This window comes from Pleurodeles waltl, chromosome 2_2 (assembly GCF_031143425.1).
Source record: "Pleurodeles waltl isolate 20211129_DDA chromosome 2_2, aPleWal1.hap1.20221129, whole genome shotgun sequence".
NCBI lineage: Eukaryota > Metazoa > Chordata > Amphibia > Caudata > Salamandridae > Pleurodeles > Pleurodeles waltl.
In genome coordinates, this window is record NC_090439.1 from 1,141,022,687 (window position 1) to 1,141,037,071 (window position 14,385).

Genomic DNA, 14,385 nt, shown 5'->3' on the forward strand with positions numbered 1-14,385 from the left:
TTTTTTTTTTATCTTTCCTTGGCCTCTAAATATACGTCCCAGTCACCATCCCCACCATGATTAGTTATTAGAGGGAAATTTAGAAAACATTTTGTCCCTCAATGCCTAAATGACTAAGGGCCAGTTGTAGCAAGGTTTTTGCACCCAGCAAACCGCGACAATCGCTGTTTGCGAGGCGCATAAGCCACATCTCGATGCCCATTCCCATTTTGCGAGTCGGTAACCTGGTTACCGACTCGCAAAATGGGAATGCGAGTCGCAAATAGGAAGGGGTGTTCTCCTTCCTATTTGCGAGTCGCATCGCGATTCAGAATTGATTTGTGACCGCGAACTTGGTCGCAAAACAATTTGAAGTTACGACTAGTGTCACACTGGTGTTAACCCATTTGCAAAAGGGAAGGGGCCCCCATGGGACCCCTTCCCCCTTGTGAATGGCCCTGAAAACATTTTTCAGAGCAGGCAGTGGTCCTATGGACCACTGCCTGCTCTGAAAAAATGAAACTGACATGTTTAATTTTTTCGTTTCTAATGCATCTCATTTTCCTTTAAGGAAAATGGGCTGCATTACAAAAATAAAAACCTGCTTTATTTAAAAGCAGTCACAGACATGGTAGTCTGCTGTCTCCAGCAGGCCACCATCCCTGTGAGTGCTGCGACTCGCAAAGGGGTCGCAAATTGCGACCCACCTCACTAATATTAATGAGGTGGGCCTTCGCGACCCCCTTGCGACTCGCATATGGTGTCAGGGACACCATCCTGCATCGGGCTTTGCGACTCACAATTTGCGAGTCGCAAACCGGAATTTCCTACATCTGGCCCTATATAACAGGGCCAATTTCCTGGCAGGACTGTAGGAGAGGGCACCAATAGCTAGTAAATAGTTCTGAAAAATACATACCCATTGATTCCATTTGATTTCAGGTTTGCCAGATTTCTGTAAAAATGGTGGTGGGTGTATTACATTTTCGTTAGTAACCATGGTATCGGTACGTAACAAAAGCAAAAACGAATAGAAATTAGACAACACAAAACGAACACAACAATATAACACAGAGCATACAAGAGCATTAAAAAATGCAAAGATTATGTTGCAGCAGGAAGGAATATATATCTTAATCCAGATTAAACATGAGCTCAGGTTAAATATGAGCTTTAGAATGGTGTGCGCATCACCGCACTGTTTAAAAGTTATTAATAAATTGTTCTCCACAAGTTTGCAAGGTGTGCGCGTCACAGCGCTGTAAACTGATACGAATCACCGCCCTGTAAGTAATTGTTTGGTGTGCGTGTCACTGCGCTGTCCAAGGTTACTAACAAAATGTTCCCCATCAAGCAGAAGAGGTGTGCACATCACGTTTATTTTTCCTCGATGTGCGGGAAAGGGAATGCACACACAACAGTACCCTTTTATTTAATTCATGACAAATCGAAGAAACTGATTTGTAAGATGAAGAAGAGGTGCGCGCGTCACCACGTGTTCAGTCCCATGTGCAGCCAGCAAGTGATATGCAAGACGAAGAAGAGGTGTGCGCGTCACCGCGCGTTCAGGCCGCTGTGCAGCCAACGAAAAGAAGAGTTCAACTTTAGAGGGCGATGTCCTTTTAAGCCCAAACACGTAACTGGCGGCCGCAAACGGGAAGAAACGTGCGCCAGAACAAACGTGCACAAAAGCAGCAGTGGCGGCGTCAAAGTGCGCAATGAGGCAACACACACAAGCACAGCAATGGCAGCATCACGGTGCGCAAGAAGAGCGCGGCATTGCGCTCAGCGCAACGAAAAAACTGCCCGTTGAAGAGAACCTCGGCTACAAGTTGAAAGAGGCAAAGTTTGCCAGAGACTAGAGCAAGATACAAAGAGTCTCTTTTACTGCTCTTCTGATAGATCGAAGTAGAAACACACAAAAGAGTCAGTTATAAAGGAAAACTCCTTCTTTTTTTCCTTTTCTTGAAACAAACCTGCAGTCCGAAACAAAATCCTGTGGGTCCTGGGAGACGACCGCCGGCAGAAGTAATAGAGGGAGTGCACCACTCCTGGTACCAAAATGTAAGATCCAAATGAGCCACAGCAGAAGAAGAGTAGTACCTTCAATTGAAGTGTTTATTTCCAAGAAATCAGGACCCATGGAGAATCGCTGCTTACCAGGCGAAGTGCAGGAACGGGTCTGCCTTTCTCTGGCAACCAGGAGTCTACATGAGAAAATTACATACATCACAGTGACACATAAACATTCCAGAAGATGGAAATAGTAAAGGAAATGTCAAAACAGAATGCGCATCCTACACCGGGTTCACATAGTTATTCTGGAAATCCACTTAATCATACTCACATATTATATATGCAACGCATCACCAAGCTTCATCCATCATTTCACTTTGGAAGTATTTAGAACAAAAACAGACTAACATCTCTGGTGCTGCTGTCTTGATTATCTAGCTAAGAATATAGGCCTTTGCCCTATCTGGAAATTGCTGTCTAAGCCAGGATTTTACAGTTGTACAGATGTTCCTGTAAGATCTGTAAAACTAATGTTACCAGGGTCGGCCAGATTTACGAAAGTCTACCTTATCAATGAAAAACGTCTGTCAAGCAGCAAAAGATTGCTGGGAAAAAAGTTGACAAACACCTTTTCATTGTGATGAAAAGAGAAAGGAACTTTAAGATTAATCTTGAATTCACATTCAGAGTCTCATTGTTTTACATAGACTTTAGAATACACCTGAATTTTGCTAACCCGTTTAGTTGACATAATGACTAAAAGAAAGTCAGCAGTTTGTGACAGAATTTGAAGTGGTGCCTTTTGGATAACCTCAACAGAATGTCTCCTATGAGCCACCAAAATGTGTTGAAATTCCTAATTTGGTGGGTTTGTTGCTGCTCGAGGGAAATTGCCAAAGAGGACTTTTGTGAATTCTGTAACTACTCTAGAACGCACAATTCTTCTCCACCTTTCTTTACTAGAGTATCTGGAGACAGAATAGGGAGGCCCACATTAACATCAAGCGCAACAGTACTAGGTTTCCTGTGTTGTTGATGGTGAATCAGACCATATGGACGTTTCTAAAGACTCCTTGCCCGGTTGAAGACCATTTTACTTTCGCCTGCTAGGCTTCTACTGTGGCATTCCGGTTTAATTATGTGTTGCCCTTTCTTCGGGAACTGCTATGAGTATTTTTTAGGCAAGGAACCTGTAGATGTCTTGTGTGCAAGACCAGCCATCATCGTAGCCTTCGTTATGTGGCTAGTAAATTGATAATTTCGAGTTGTTTGCTTTCCTCATGAAGCCAGTCTGTTATTTGGTGAAGGAACCCAGATTTTGGCTGCAGGTGATTTTTACACAGCCTGTGGACGATCTCTCAATATCTGTGATTCCGAAGGGAGTTGCATCTGATGATGGTGTCATTGCCTTAGAGAAGTTTGTTTAATGGGTTTCCATATTCTCATACAGTAATTATTAAAACATGGCCAAGCGTGCTACCCACACTAGTGCCCTTAGGACAAATTTAGCCAAATGATCTATAAATCAGGCATTTCATGACCGTTCTATATATGATAGAGGTAGACCTCACTTGGGTGATGATGAAAAGATTGGTGATCCACTGTGAGATAAGAAATTGACAGTGATCTGACATCTCCCACTCTTGGAGATCATTGTTGCGTGGTGTGCATGGCACCCAGTAGCAGGTTATGCAGATCATGCCAAAAGGAAAATGAATGGTTTGAATGAAATGTTATATGTAAAAGAGACACTTGTTTACTTGTCTTAGCCGTGGGTTGCACTGAGAGCACAAGGAATTTGCTGAAAACAATTGACAAAAAAACGCCATTGATTGAACTCTTTGATTATTTTGACAGTTACACTTTCTTGATAGTTTTAAAGTCATTGATTTCATTTAGAATGAATTTAATATGAATTGTTTTACAATAACGAAGTTCATATGCTGTTTAAACCAAGAGTAAACAAACAGATTAAAAACTAAATAATAAATGACCTGAAGCTTCCTGTGCCTCAGTCAGCATGATAAATTGGATTTTCCTAGAACCGTGGTTCTTTAGCTGTGGTCCTGGGACCCCTAGGGGCATGCAAAGCCTGCTCAGCAGGTCTGTGAATGCTTTAAAAGATCAATAATATTAACAGAATAATGAAGTGTATATAAATAAAGTAACAAAATATACAGTTGGACATTTTAAAACCTTTACAAATATGAATGAATTTGAAATTGAAAGCTAAAATTATATTTTTGTGAATTAAATGAAATATTTAATCACTTGAATATTGTTTGCCTGGTTTATTTATGTTCAAATTAGGGGAAATGCTTAGGCCGGGGCCAACGGCTTCCAATAATTACTTAGTGGAAATCCCTACATTCCAGTAATGATTACGTTGGTGTCGACAGAAGTCAAAATGCTAAGAATCACTGTCCTACAGCACTTGGTTTTTTCCTTTGGCAAGCTATTTGCATGAGCGTCTGAATTCCCCTTTAGTGTTGGAGTAGTTGCTAGCCTTTCGATATGTTATAAGCTTCAGAATTGTTACAAATATGTGACTGTGGGACAACTGAGACCATAAGGCTAAGAACAAGTTACTCAACATAGGAACTCTCTACTGCACCCGGCATTCTTTAGTCGTAGTTAATTTGAGAGTGCTGCTTGGACAAGTTTGCCTATGTTGGGTGGGACATGTGGTTGGGTCCACTGTGGGATATGTTAAGGTTTCTTCCATTGCTGGTGAAGAAGGATCCGTCCATGTAAGTGAAGGTGGCTGTAAAACTAAGAGTTAAAGACATTACTCAATTGGGTAACTTGTTCTTACTAAGAAACCTGTTTGTGTCAATATTACTTAACATTATCGTGCCTTCTCCACAGGCAGAGAAATTCAGTAAAAAGATACAGAAATACATTGATTCCTGTCCTGATGATATGTGCTACTGGAAAGGTGGACAACTATGGCCAATAGTTAAATGTGTCAAGATCTATGTTCCCAACGCAGAAGTCCTGAAGACCGGAGCGGTGCTGGTTGACCTGCCAGGGGTCCGCGATTCCAATGCGGCAAGGGACTGCATAGCTAGAGAGGTGGGTTCTTTTTCTTTTATTGTGTGCCGTAATGCCAATTATTTAAATATTTGTGCCCTTTTTCTGTGCTTCCCTCATGTCTGCTTTGTGGTCAGTGACAGATGGGCAGTATAAAACTCAAAATCTCACTTCTACTTCTTTGTGTTCACATTGTCTTGGCTTTAACCTTTTATGATACACTCTGTGTTAGTTTGTTTAATCAAATTTAATTTGTTGCATGGTCTGCGTACTCTTGCCATCTAGTGTTGTGCATGCATATTGCAATAGGGTGCAGTTTTGAGGTAAAACTCGATCCCTCCCTCAAAAAGCTCAATGCGCCAGGATCAACCAAAAGGCATGAGAGCGTGAAAACTGAAACAGCCATGCCGCATCAGAATTTCAAGAGCATCGCCCCTTTCAGAAGGGACTGCTTCAGAAGTCCTGTGCCTGAGTAGACTTTGGGAAATGTCAAGGTGGTTCTGGAAAGAATGCCTTTACAACCAAGCAGAAGCTTATCAAGTATCCCCTCATCAAGCAATACCTTTATAAGAGAGAATCCCCAGTGGGAGGAAATAACCTCAGACATATGGTATCTAATCATTGTCCAGTAGGGACACTGCTTGGAGTTCAACAGCACACCATCAAACATTCCATCTTGCTATCGTCCAGTCGGTCATTAACATCAACAATTGCCACAAGAAAAAGTAAGATCTTCTCAGCAAAGGTACCATAAAACTGATGTTCCCACACCTGCAGAGTCAAGAGTTGTACTTGCCTTTCTTTTTCATTGAAAATAAGGATGGCACAATGTGGCATATTCACAGCTTCAGACCACCAGTTCACTACATACAGTTGCAGCATGTTAAGATAACTGTAAAGGACATAATTTCTCTGGGCACCTACTTTCACACCCTCGCTCATCCAGCACAGCGTTGCCGACTCAGATTTTTGGTAAGGGGACAACACTACCATTTCAAAGTTTACCCATTTGGAGTCACAATAGTCCAAAGTGTCTTTACAAAGTGCCTTTACAGATTGTCTAGGGGTGATCTCCGCTTCATCTGCACCACAGCAAAAAAAAACTTTCCACTTTTGGACAATTGGCTGATGATGAGCAGCAACTGACAGCAATGCTTAGAATTCACTCAGGGGGCCGTGCCACTTCTAGGCCATTGTTTAGAGTAAACAACGAATAGTCCTATTTCTGCCCTCAAGATATTCGCACCTTTGGAACAGTTTCAAACCCCGTAACATGCAAAGTTCGTCTGAATCAAGAGAGGGTGACGGCATTTCAAAGGCGTCTTCCTCTTTTTCAGACATCACATCCTCTAATAGTGAAAACAATCATGAAACTAAGAGGATGGGTATGATGGTCTTCACCAATATTAAAGCGCTGCGTGCTCAACTTCACATGTGCTCGCTGTAAGAGTGTCTATCCAGGCAGTGGTCAGAAGCGATTGATTAGTGGTAAGACCTAGTGTTGGAAAACTCCAGAGCTCCTCCCTAATTTAAGGAACTGGTGGGGGCGCTTATAAAGGAAGCAACAGAGCCATGCCACCTTGGACATACTCATATGCATACTTTAAACTGTCATTGTAGGAAAGTGCCACTGTTGGCATGGTTACCCCACACTTTGTGCTTAGTGTTAATGCCAACTTTGACTAAACATGTGCTGGGACACTGCTAACCAGGCCCCAGCACCAGTGTTCTTTCCCTTAAACTAGACCTTTGTTTCCACAATTGGCACAGCTCTGGCACACGGTTAAGTCCCTTTTAAAAGGTACCCATGGTAACAAGGGCCCTGTGGCCAGGGAAGGTCTCTAAGGGCTGCAGCATGTATTATGCATCCTTAGGGGACCCCTCACCCAGCACATGCGCACTGCCTTGCAGCTTGTGTGTGCTGCTGGGGAGAAAAAGACAAAGACGACATGGCACCCCTCTCAGGGTGCCATGCCCACAAACCACCGCCTGTGGCATAGGTAAGTCACCCCTCTAGCAGGCCTTACAACTCTAAGGCGAGGTGCACTATACCCCAGGTGAGGACATAGCTGCCTGAGCAATATGCCCCTACAGTGTCTAAGTCCATTGTAAGTGCAGTGTGACCATATTAAGTATATGGTCTGGGAGTTTGTCATTACGAACTCCACAGTTCCATAATAGCTTACTGGGAAGTTTGGTATCAAGCTTCTCAGCCCAATAAACTGACACTTAAGCCAGTGTGGGATTTATTGAAAAATGCACACGGGGCATCTTACAGACGCCCCTCGTATGTTAGGCAAACTGCTAGTGTAGGACTGACCAGTCTGTGCCAGCCTGCCACCTTCAGACAAGTTTCTTACCACATGGGGTGAGTGTCTCTCCCCCTCTGCGGTTAGAAACGAAGCCTGTCCTGGGTGGAGGCTCACGTCTCGGGTTACAGTGCCCCAGGGAACTCCAGCTAGTGGGAATGCGCCCCACTCCCCTAGACAAAGCCCCACTCTTGGCGGCAAGTCCAGCAGGACAATTAGGGAAAACAGGGAGGAGTGACCCGTAAGGTGACCAGAGCTGAGGTGACCCCCTCCCTGCAGAATCCTCCATCTTGGTTTGGAAGACAGGGACCAATAGGATTAGGGTTGTGGCCCCCTCCCCAAAGGGAGTGGGCACAAGGAGGGTGTAGCCACCCTCAGGGACAGTAGTCATTGGCTACTGCCCTCTGACCTCTCAAACGCCCCTAAATCCAGGATTTAAGGGCCTCCCTGGACCCAGTGTAGGAGGCTGGCCTGGCTTGTAGTGGGCACCCAGGGGTACTTACACTCTGTACCAGGTCCAGTTATCCCTTATTATTGTAGAAGAGGTGTTTCTAGCAGCTTAGGCTGATAGAAGGTAGCTATAGCAGAGCAGCTTAGGCTGAACTAGGAGAAATGCAAAGCTCCTATTATACCACTGGTGTCATTTGCACAATATCATAAGAAAACACAATACACAGATATACTAAAAATTAAGGTACTTTATTTTTATGACAATATGCCAAAAGTATCTCAGTGAGTACCCTCAGTTTGAGGATGCCAAATATACACAAGATATATGTACACAATACCAAAATGATGCAGTAATAGCAAAAGGAAGTAATGCAAGCAGTGTAAAGTTACAATATATTGCAATAGGAGCACATAGGTATAGGGGCAACACAAACCATATACTCCAAAAGTGGAATGCGAACGAGGAATGGACCCCCAAACCTATGTGAGCTTGTAGAGGGTCGCTGGGACTGTAAGAAAACAGTGAGGGTTAGAAAAATAGCCCACCCCAAGACCCTGTAAGGTAGGTGTAAAGTGCACCTACAACCCCCAGAGAGCACAGAAGTCGCGATAGGGGGATTCTGCAAGGAAGACCAACACCAGCAAAGCAACAACAGCGGATTTCCGGACCTGAGTACCTGTAAGACAAGGGGACCAAGTCAAAGAGTCGCACTAGTGTCGAGAGTGGGCAGATACCCAGGAAATGCCAGCTGAGGGTGCAAAGGAGCTGCCACCGGATGGAAGAAGGTTGGTGTTTTGCAAGAACGAAGAGGACTAGGAACTTCCCCTTTGGAGGATGGATGTCCCACGTCGTGAAGAAGCTTGCAGAGGTGTTCCCACGCAGAAAGACCGCAAACAAGTCTTGCTAGCTGCAAGGGTCGCGGTTAGGGTTTTTGGATGCTGCTGTGGCCCAGGAGGGACCAGGATGTCGCCACTTGGATGAGGAGACCGAGGGGGCGCCCAGCAAGTCAGGGAGCCCTCACAGAAGCAGGCAGCACCCGCAGAAGTACCGGAACAGGCACTTAGAAGAGGAGTGAATCGGAGTCCACCCGAAGTCAGAAAAGGGAGTCCCACGACGCCGGAGGACAACTCAGAAGGTTGTGCACTGCAGGTTAGAGTGTCGGGGTCCCAGGCCTGGCTGTGCACGAAGGAAATCCTGGAAGACTGCACAGGAGCCGGAGCAGCTGCAAATCACGCGGTACCCAGCAATGCAGTCTAGCGTGGGGAGGCAAGGACTTGCCTCCACCAAACTTGGACTGAAGAGTCACTGGACTGTGGGAGTCACTTGGACAGAGTTGCTGAGTTCCAGGGACCACGCTCGTCGTGCTGAGAGGGGACCCAGAGGACCAGAGATGCAGTCTTTTTTTGTTTCTTGCGGTTGCAGGGGGAAGATTCCATCGACCCACGGGAGATTTCTTCAGAGCTCATTTTGCAAGAAGGAGGCAGGCTACCCCCAGAGCATGCACCACCAGGAAACAGGCGAGAAAGCCAGCAGGATGAAGCGATACAAGGTTGCAGTAGTCGTCTTTGCTACTTTGTTGCGGTTTTGCAGGCGTCCTGAGCAGTCAGCGGTCGATCCTTTGGCAGAAGGTGAAGAGGGAGATGCAGAGGAACTCTGATGAGCTCTTGCATTCGGTATCTGATGAATTCCCCAAAGCAGAGACCCTAGATAGCCAGAAAAGGAGGTTTGGCTACCTAGGAAGGAGGATAGGCTAGTAACACAGGTAAGAGCCTATCAGAAGGTGTCTCTGACGTCCCCTGATGGCACTGGCCACTCAGAGCAGTCCAGTGTGCCAGCAACACCTCTGTTTCCAAGATGGCAGAGGTCTGGAGCACACTGGAGGAGCTCTGGGCACCTCCCCTGGGAGGTGCAGGTCAGGGGAGTGGTCACTCCCTTTTCCTTTGTCCAGTTTCGCGCCAGAGCAGGGCTGGGGGATCCCTGAACCGGTGTAGACTGGCTTATGCAGAGATGGGCACCATCTGTGCCCATCAAAGCATTTCCAGAGGCTGGGGGAGGCTACTCCTCCCCAGCCTTGACACCTTTTTCCAAAGGGAGAGGGTGTAACACCCTCTCTCAGAGGAAGTCCTTTGTTCTGCCTTCCTGGGCCAAGCCTGGCTGGACCCCAGGAGGGCAGAAACCTGTCTGAGGGGTTGGCAGCAGCAGCAGCTGCAGTGAAACCCCGGGAAAGGCAGTTTGGCAGTACCCGGGTCTGTGCTAGAGACTCGGGGGATCATGGAATTGTCTCCCCAATGCCAGAATGGCATTGGGGTGACAATGCCATGATCTTAGACCTGTTACATGGCCATGTTCGGAGTTACCATTGTGAAGTCACACATAGGTAGTGACCTATGTGTAGTGCACACGTGTAATGGTGTCCCCGCACTCACAAAGTCCGGGGAATTTGCCCTGAACAATGTGGGGGCACCTTGGCTAGTGCCAGGGTGCCCACACACTAAGTAACTTAGCACCCAACCTTTACCAGGTAAAGGTTAGACATATAGGTGACTTATAAGTTACTTAAGTGCAGTGGTAAATGGCTGTGAAATAACGTGGACGTTATTTCACTCAGGCTGCAGTGGCAAGCCTGTGTAAGAATTGTCAGAGCTCCCTATGGGTGGCAAAAGAAATGCTGCAGCCCATAGGGATCTCCTGGAACCCCAATACCCTGGGTACCTCAGTACCATATACCAGGGAATTATAAAGGTGTTCCAGTATGCCAATGTGAATTGGTACAATTGGTCACTAGCCTGTAGCTCACCAGATTCCTGGCGACCTTCAAGAAGAATACCCCCAGCAGAGAAGAAGGAAGATGCCAACTGCTTCTGCCCCAACCCTACCTGCCAGTTTCCTGCTTAAGAGAACCCGCAAAAGACAAGCAAAGCATCCTGCAGGAGCAGCGACCTCTGCCATACTCCAGAGGACTGCCCTGCACCCAAAAGGACCAAGAACTCCTGAGGACAGCGGCTCTGTCTAAAGAAACCTACAACCGTGGACTCCCACTTCACTCTAGATGCGGGAGTCTCGACCCCTGTACCCTTGACACCCACAGCCCGTGTCCAGGTGGTCAAACCAGCAAGAGCGGGCCCCCAGAGGATTGCAAGTGCCCACCCTGGGTTGACCTCTCCACCTCCACGAAGACGCCTGCAGAGGCCCTGGACTCTGTGTACACTATATCTCATTTTGATATAGTGTAGACAGAGCCTGCTTCCTACATTCATGCAAAGCTAATTCTCATAACACCTATAAAGGCATTTTCCTGTACCATTTGGTGGCAGAGCTTCCCACACATTGGTAATGGGAAAGAGTCAACAGACTTAAGAGTAACAGACTCTCCATAAAGATAACCTTTAGCCCTTTTTCAGCTTATTGAGTACTTTGTAGCATGAGCCCTGTGGCAAAGTGAGCACGGAACCCATGACTTGGTATACCCGGTAAACTAGGGGCATTGCACTCAATCAATCAATCAGTCATTTGTAGAGCGCGATATTCACCCGCTAGGGTCTCGAGGTGCTGAGGGGGCGAAGGGGAGAGGAGAGAGGTGCTACTGCTCCAACAGCCAGGTCTTGAGGCGTTTCCTGAAGGTAAGCAGGTCCTGGGTCTGTAATAGGTGGACGGAAAGGGAGTTCTAGGTCTTGGTTGCGTGGTGGGAGAACAATCTGCAGCCGAATGTAGTTTGGTGGATGCGAGGAACAGTGGTGTAGGAAAATGTCTCCCTGTTGCAGTTACCTCCCACTTTTTGCCTGATATTGATGCTGACTTGACTGAGAAGTGTGCTGGACCCTGCTAACCAGGCCCCAGCACCAGTGTTCTTTCACTAAAAATGTACCAGTGGTACCAAGGGCCCTGTGACCAGGGAAGGTCCCTAAGGGCTGCAGCATATGTTGTGCCACCCTAAGGCACCCCTCACCTAACACATGCACACTGCCATTGTAGATTGTGTGTGTTGGTGGGGAGAAAAAGGCAAAGTTGACATGGCATCCCCCTCAGGATGCCATGCCCACAAAATACTTACTGTGGCATAGGTATGTCACCCCTCTAGAAGGCCTTACAGCCCTAAGGCAGGGTACACTATACCACAGGTGAGGGCATAGCTGCATGAGCAATATGCCCCTACTGTGTCTAAGTCTATTCTTAGACATTGTAAGTACAGTGTGGCCGTATTAAGTATGGTCTGGGAGTTTGTCAAAACGAACTCCACAGCTCCATAATGGCTACACTGAAAACTGGGAAGTTTGGTATCAAACATCTCAGAATAATAAACCCACACTGATGCCAGTGTTGGATTTATTAATAAATGTACACAGAGGGCATCTTAGAGATGCCCCCTGTATTTTGCCCAAATTCTTCAGTGCAGGACTGACTGGTCTGTGCCAGCCTGCTGCTGGGAGGCAAGTTTCTGACCCCTGGGGTGAGGGCCTTTGTGCCCTCTGAGGCCAGAAACAAAGCCTGCTCTGGGTGGAGGTGCTTCACCCCTCACCCCCCTGCAGGAACTGTAACACCTAACAGGGAGCCTCAAAGGCTCAGGCTTCGTGTTACAATGCCCCAGGGCACTCCGGCTAGTGGAGATGCCCGCCCCCTGGACACAGCCCCCACTTTTGGCGGCAAGTCCAGGGGAGATGAGAAAAACAAGGAGTCACCCACCAGTCAGGACAGCCCTAAGGTGTCCTGAGCTGAGGTGACCCCTGCCTTTATAAATCATCCATCTTGATTTTGGAGGATTTCCCCAATAGGAACAGGGATGTGCCCCCCTCCCCTCAGGGAGGCGGCACAAAGAGGGTGTAGCCACCCTCCAGGAGAGTAGCCATTGGCTACTGCCCCCCAAGACCTAAACACACCCCTATATTTAGTATTTAGGGGCACCCCAGAACCCAGGAAATCAGATTCCTGCAACCTGAACTAAAGGACTGCTGACCTACAAGCCTGCAGAGACGACGGACGACAACAACTGCTTTGGCCCCAGCCCTACCGGCCTTTCTCCTGAGTCGCAAACCTGCAACCAGCAATGCATCCAATAGGGACTAGCGACCTCTGAAGCCTCAGAGGACTGCCCCGACCCCCAGGACCAAGAAACTCCTGTGAGCAGCGGCTCTTCTCAACAACTTGCAACTTTTCTTCAACTCCAAAGACCTCACTCTTCCCGCCGGAAGACTTCACACTCTGCACCCGACGCCCCCGGCTCAAGATCCAGAGAATTTACACCACAGGGAGGACTCCCCGGCGACTGTCACACCGTGAGTAGCCCGAGACGACCCCCCTGGACCCCTACAGCAATGTCTGCAGAGAGAATCCAGAGGCTTGCCCTGACCGTGACTGCCTGTAACAAGGGACCCGACGCCTGGACCAAGCACTGCACCCGCAGCCCCCAGGACCTGAAGGAACCGAACCTCAGTGCAGGCGTGACCCTCTGCCGAGCCCAGGTGGTGGCTGGCCTGAGAAGCCCACAAACACCTCCCTCCCCCGCCTGCCTGCACCGCTTGAGTGACCCCTAGGTCCCTCCATTGAAACTTATTTAAAACCTGATGCCTGCGTTGCACACTGCACCCGGACGTCCCTGTGCCGCCGAGGGTGTGTTTTGTGTGCCTACTTGTTGCCGCCCCCCCCCCCCCCCCCCAGTGCTCTACAAAACCCCCCTGGTCTGCCCCCGAGGACGCGGTTACTTACCTGCTGGCAGACTGGAACCGGAGCACCCCTGTTCTCCATAGGTGCCTATGTGTTTTGGGCACCTTTTTGACCTCTGCACCTGACCGGCCCTGAACTGCTGGTTGCCTTGAACCCCCAACGGTGGGCTGCCTATACCCAGGAACTGAGACTTGTAAGTGTTTTACTTACCTGACAAACTAACCATTACCTACCTCCCCCAGGAACTGTTGATCTTTGCACTGTGTCCACTTTGAAAATAGCTTATTGCCATTTTAACAAAGACTGTATATGATATTGCTTTTATTGAAAGTTCCTAACTTTCCTCTGTGAAGTACCTTGCATTTAAAGTGTTTAATGTAAATCTTGAACCTGTGGTTCTTAAAATAAACTAAGAAAATATATTTTTCTATATAAAAACCTATTGGCCTGGTGTAAGTCTTTGAATGTGTGTTCCTCTTTTATTGCCTGTGTGTGTACAACAAATGCTTAACACTACCCTCTGATAAGCCTACTGCTCGACCACAGTACCACAAAAATTAAGCATTAGAATTATCTAATTTTGTCACTATCTTACCTCTAAGGGAAAACCTTGGACTCTGTGCACACTATCTCTTACTTTGTGATAGTATATACAGAGCCAACTTCCTACAGGTCGCGAGGGCGAGGTTGGCAGAGCAGAGTTGACGGTTGGGAGTGTAGAAGGTGAGTAGCTTGTTGAGGTAAGCAGGGCCGGCTTTGTTGAGTGCTTTGTGAGCGTGGGTGAGGGGGTTGAAGGTGATCCTCTTGTTGACGGAGAGCCAATGTAGATCTCTCAGGTGGGCTGAGATGTGGTTGCAGCGTGGGATGTCGAGGATGAGGCGTGCGGAGGCATTCTGTATACGTTGCAGTTTTTTCTGGAGCTTGGACGTGGTTCCCACG

At 47.4% G+C, this 14,385-nt stretch overlaps 1 protein-coding gene across 9 annotated transcripts in view; it reads left to right on the top strand.

Annotated features, from left to right (window-relative positions):
- Window positions 1-14,385, top strand: part of NUGGC (nuclear GTPase, germinal center associated) — a 1,501,499-nt gene that overhangs the window by 383,837 nt on the left and 1,103,277 nt on the right. For all 9 annotated transcript variants that reach the window (XM_069221057.1, XM_069221058.1, XM_069221055.1 and 6 more), the window contains one exon: window positions 4,864-5,070. In XM_069221057.1, the coding sequence (XP_069077158.1) occupies window positions 4,864-5,070 (207 nt within the window). The remainder of the gene's footprint in view (window positions 1-4,863; window positions 5,071-14,385) is intronic.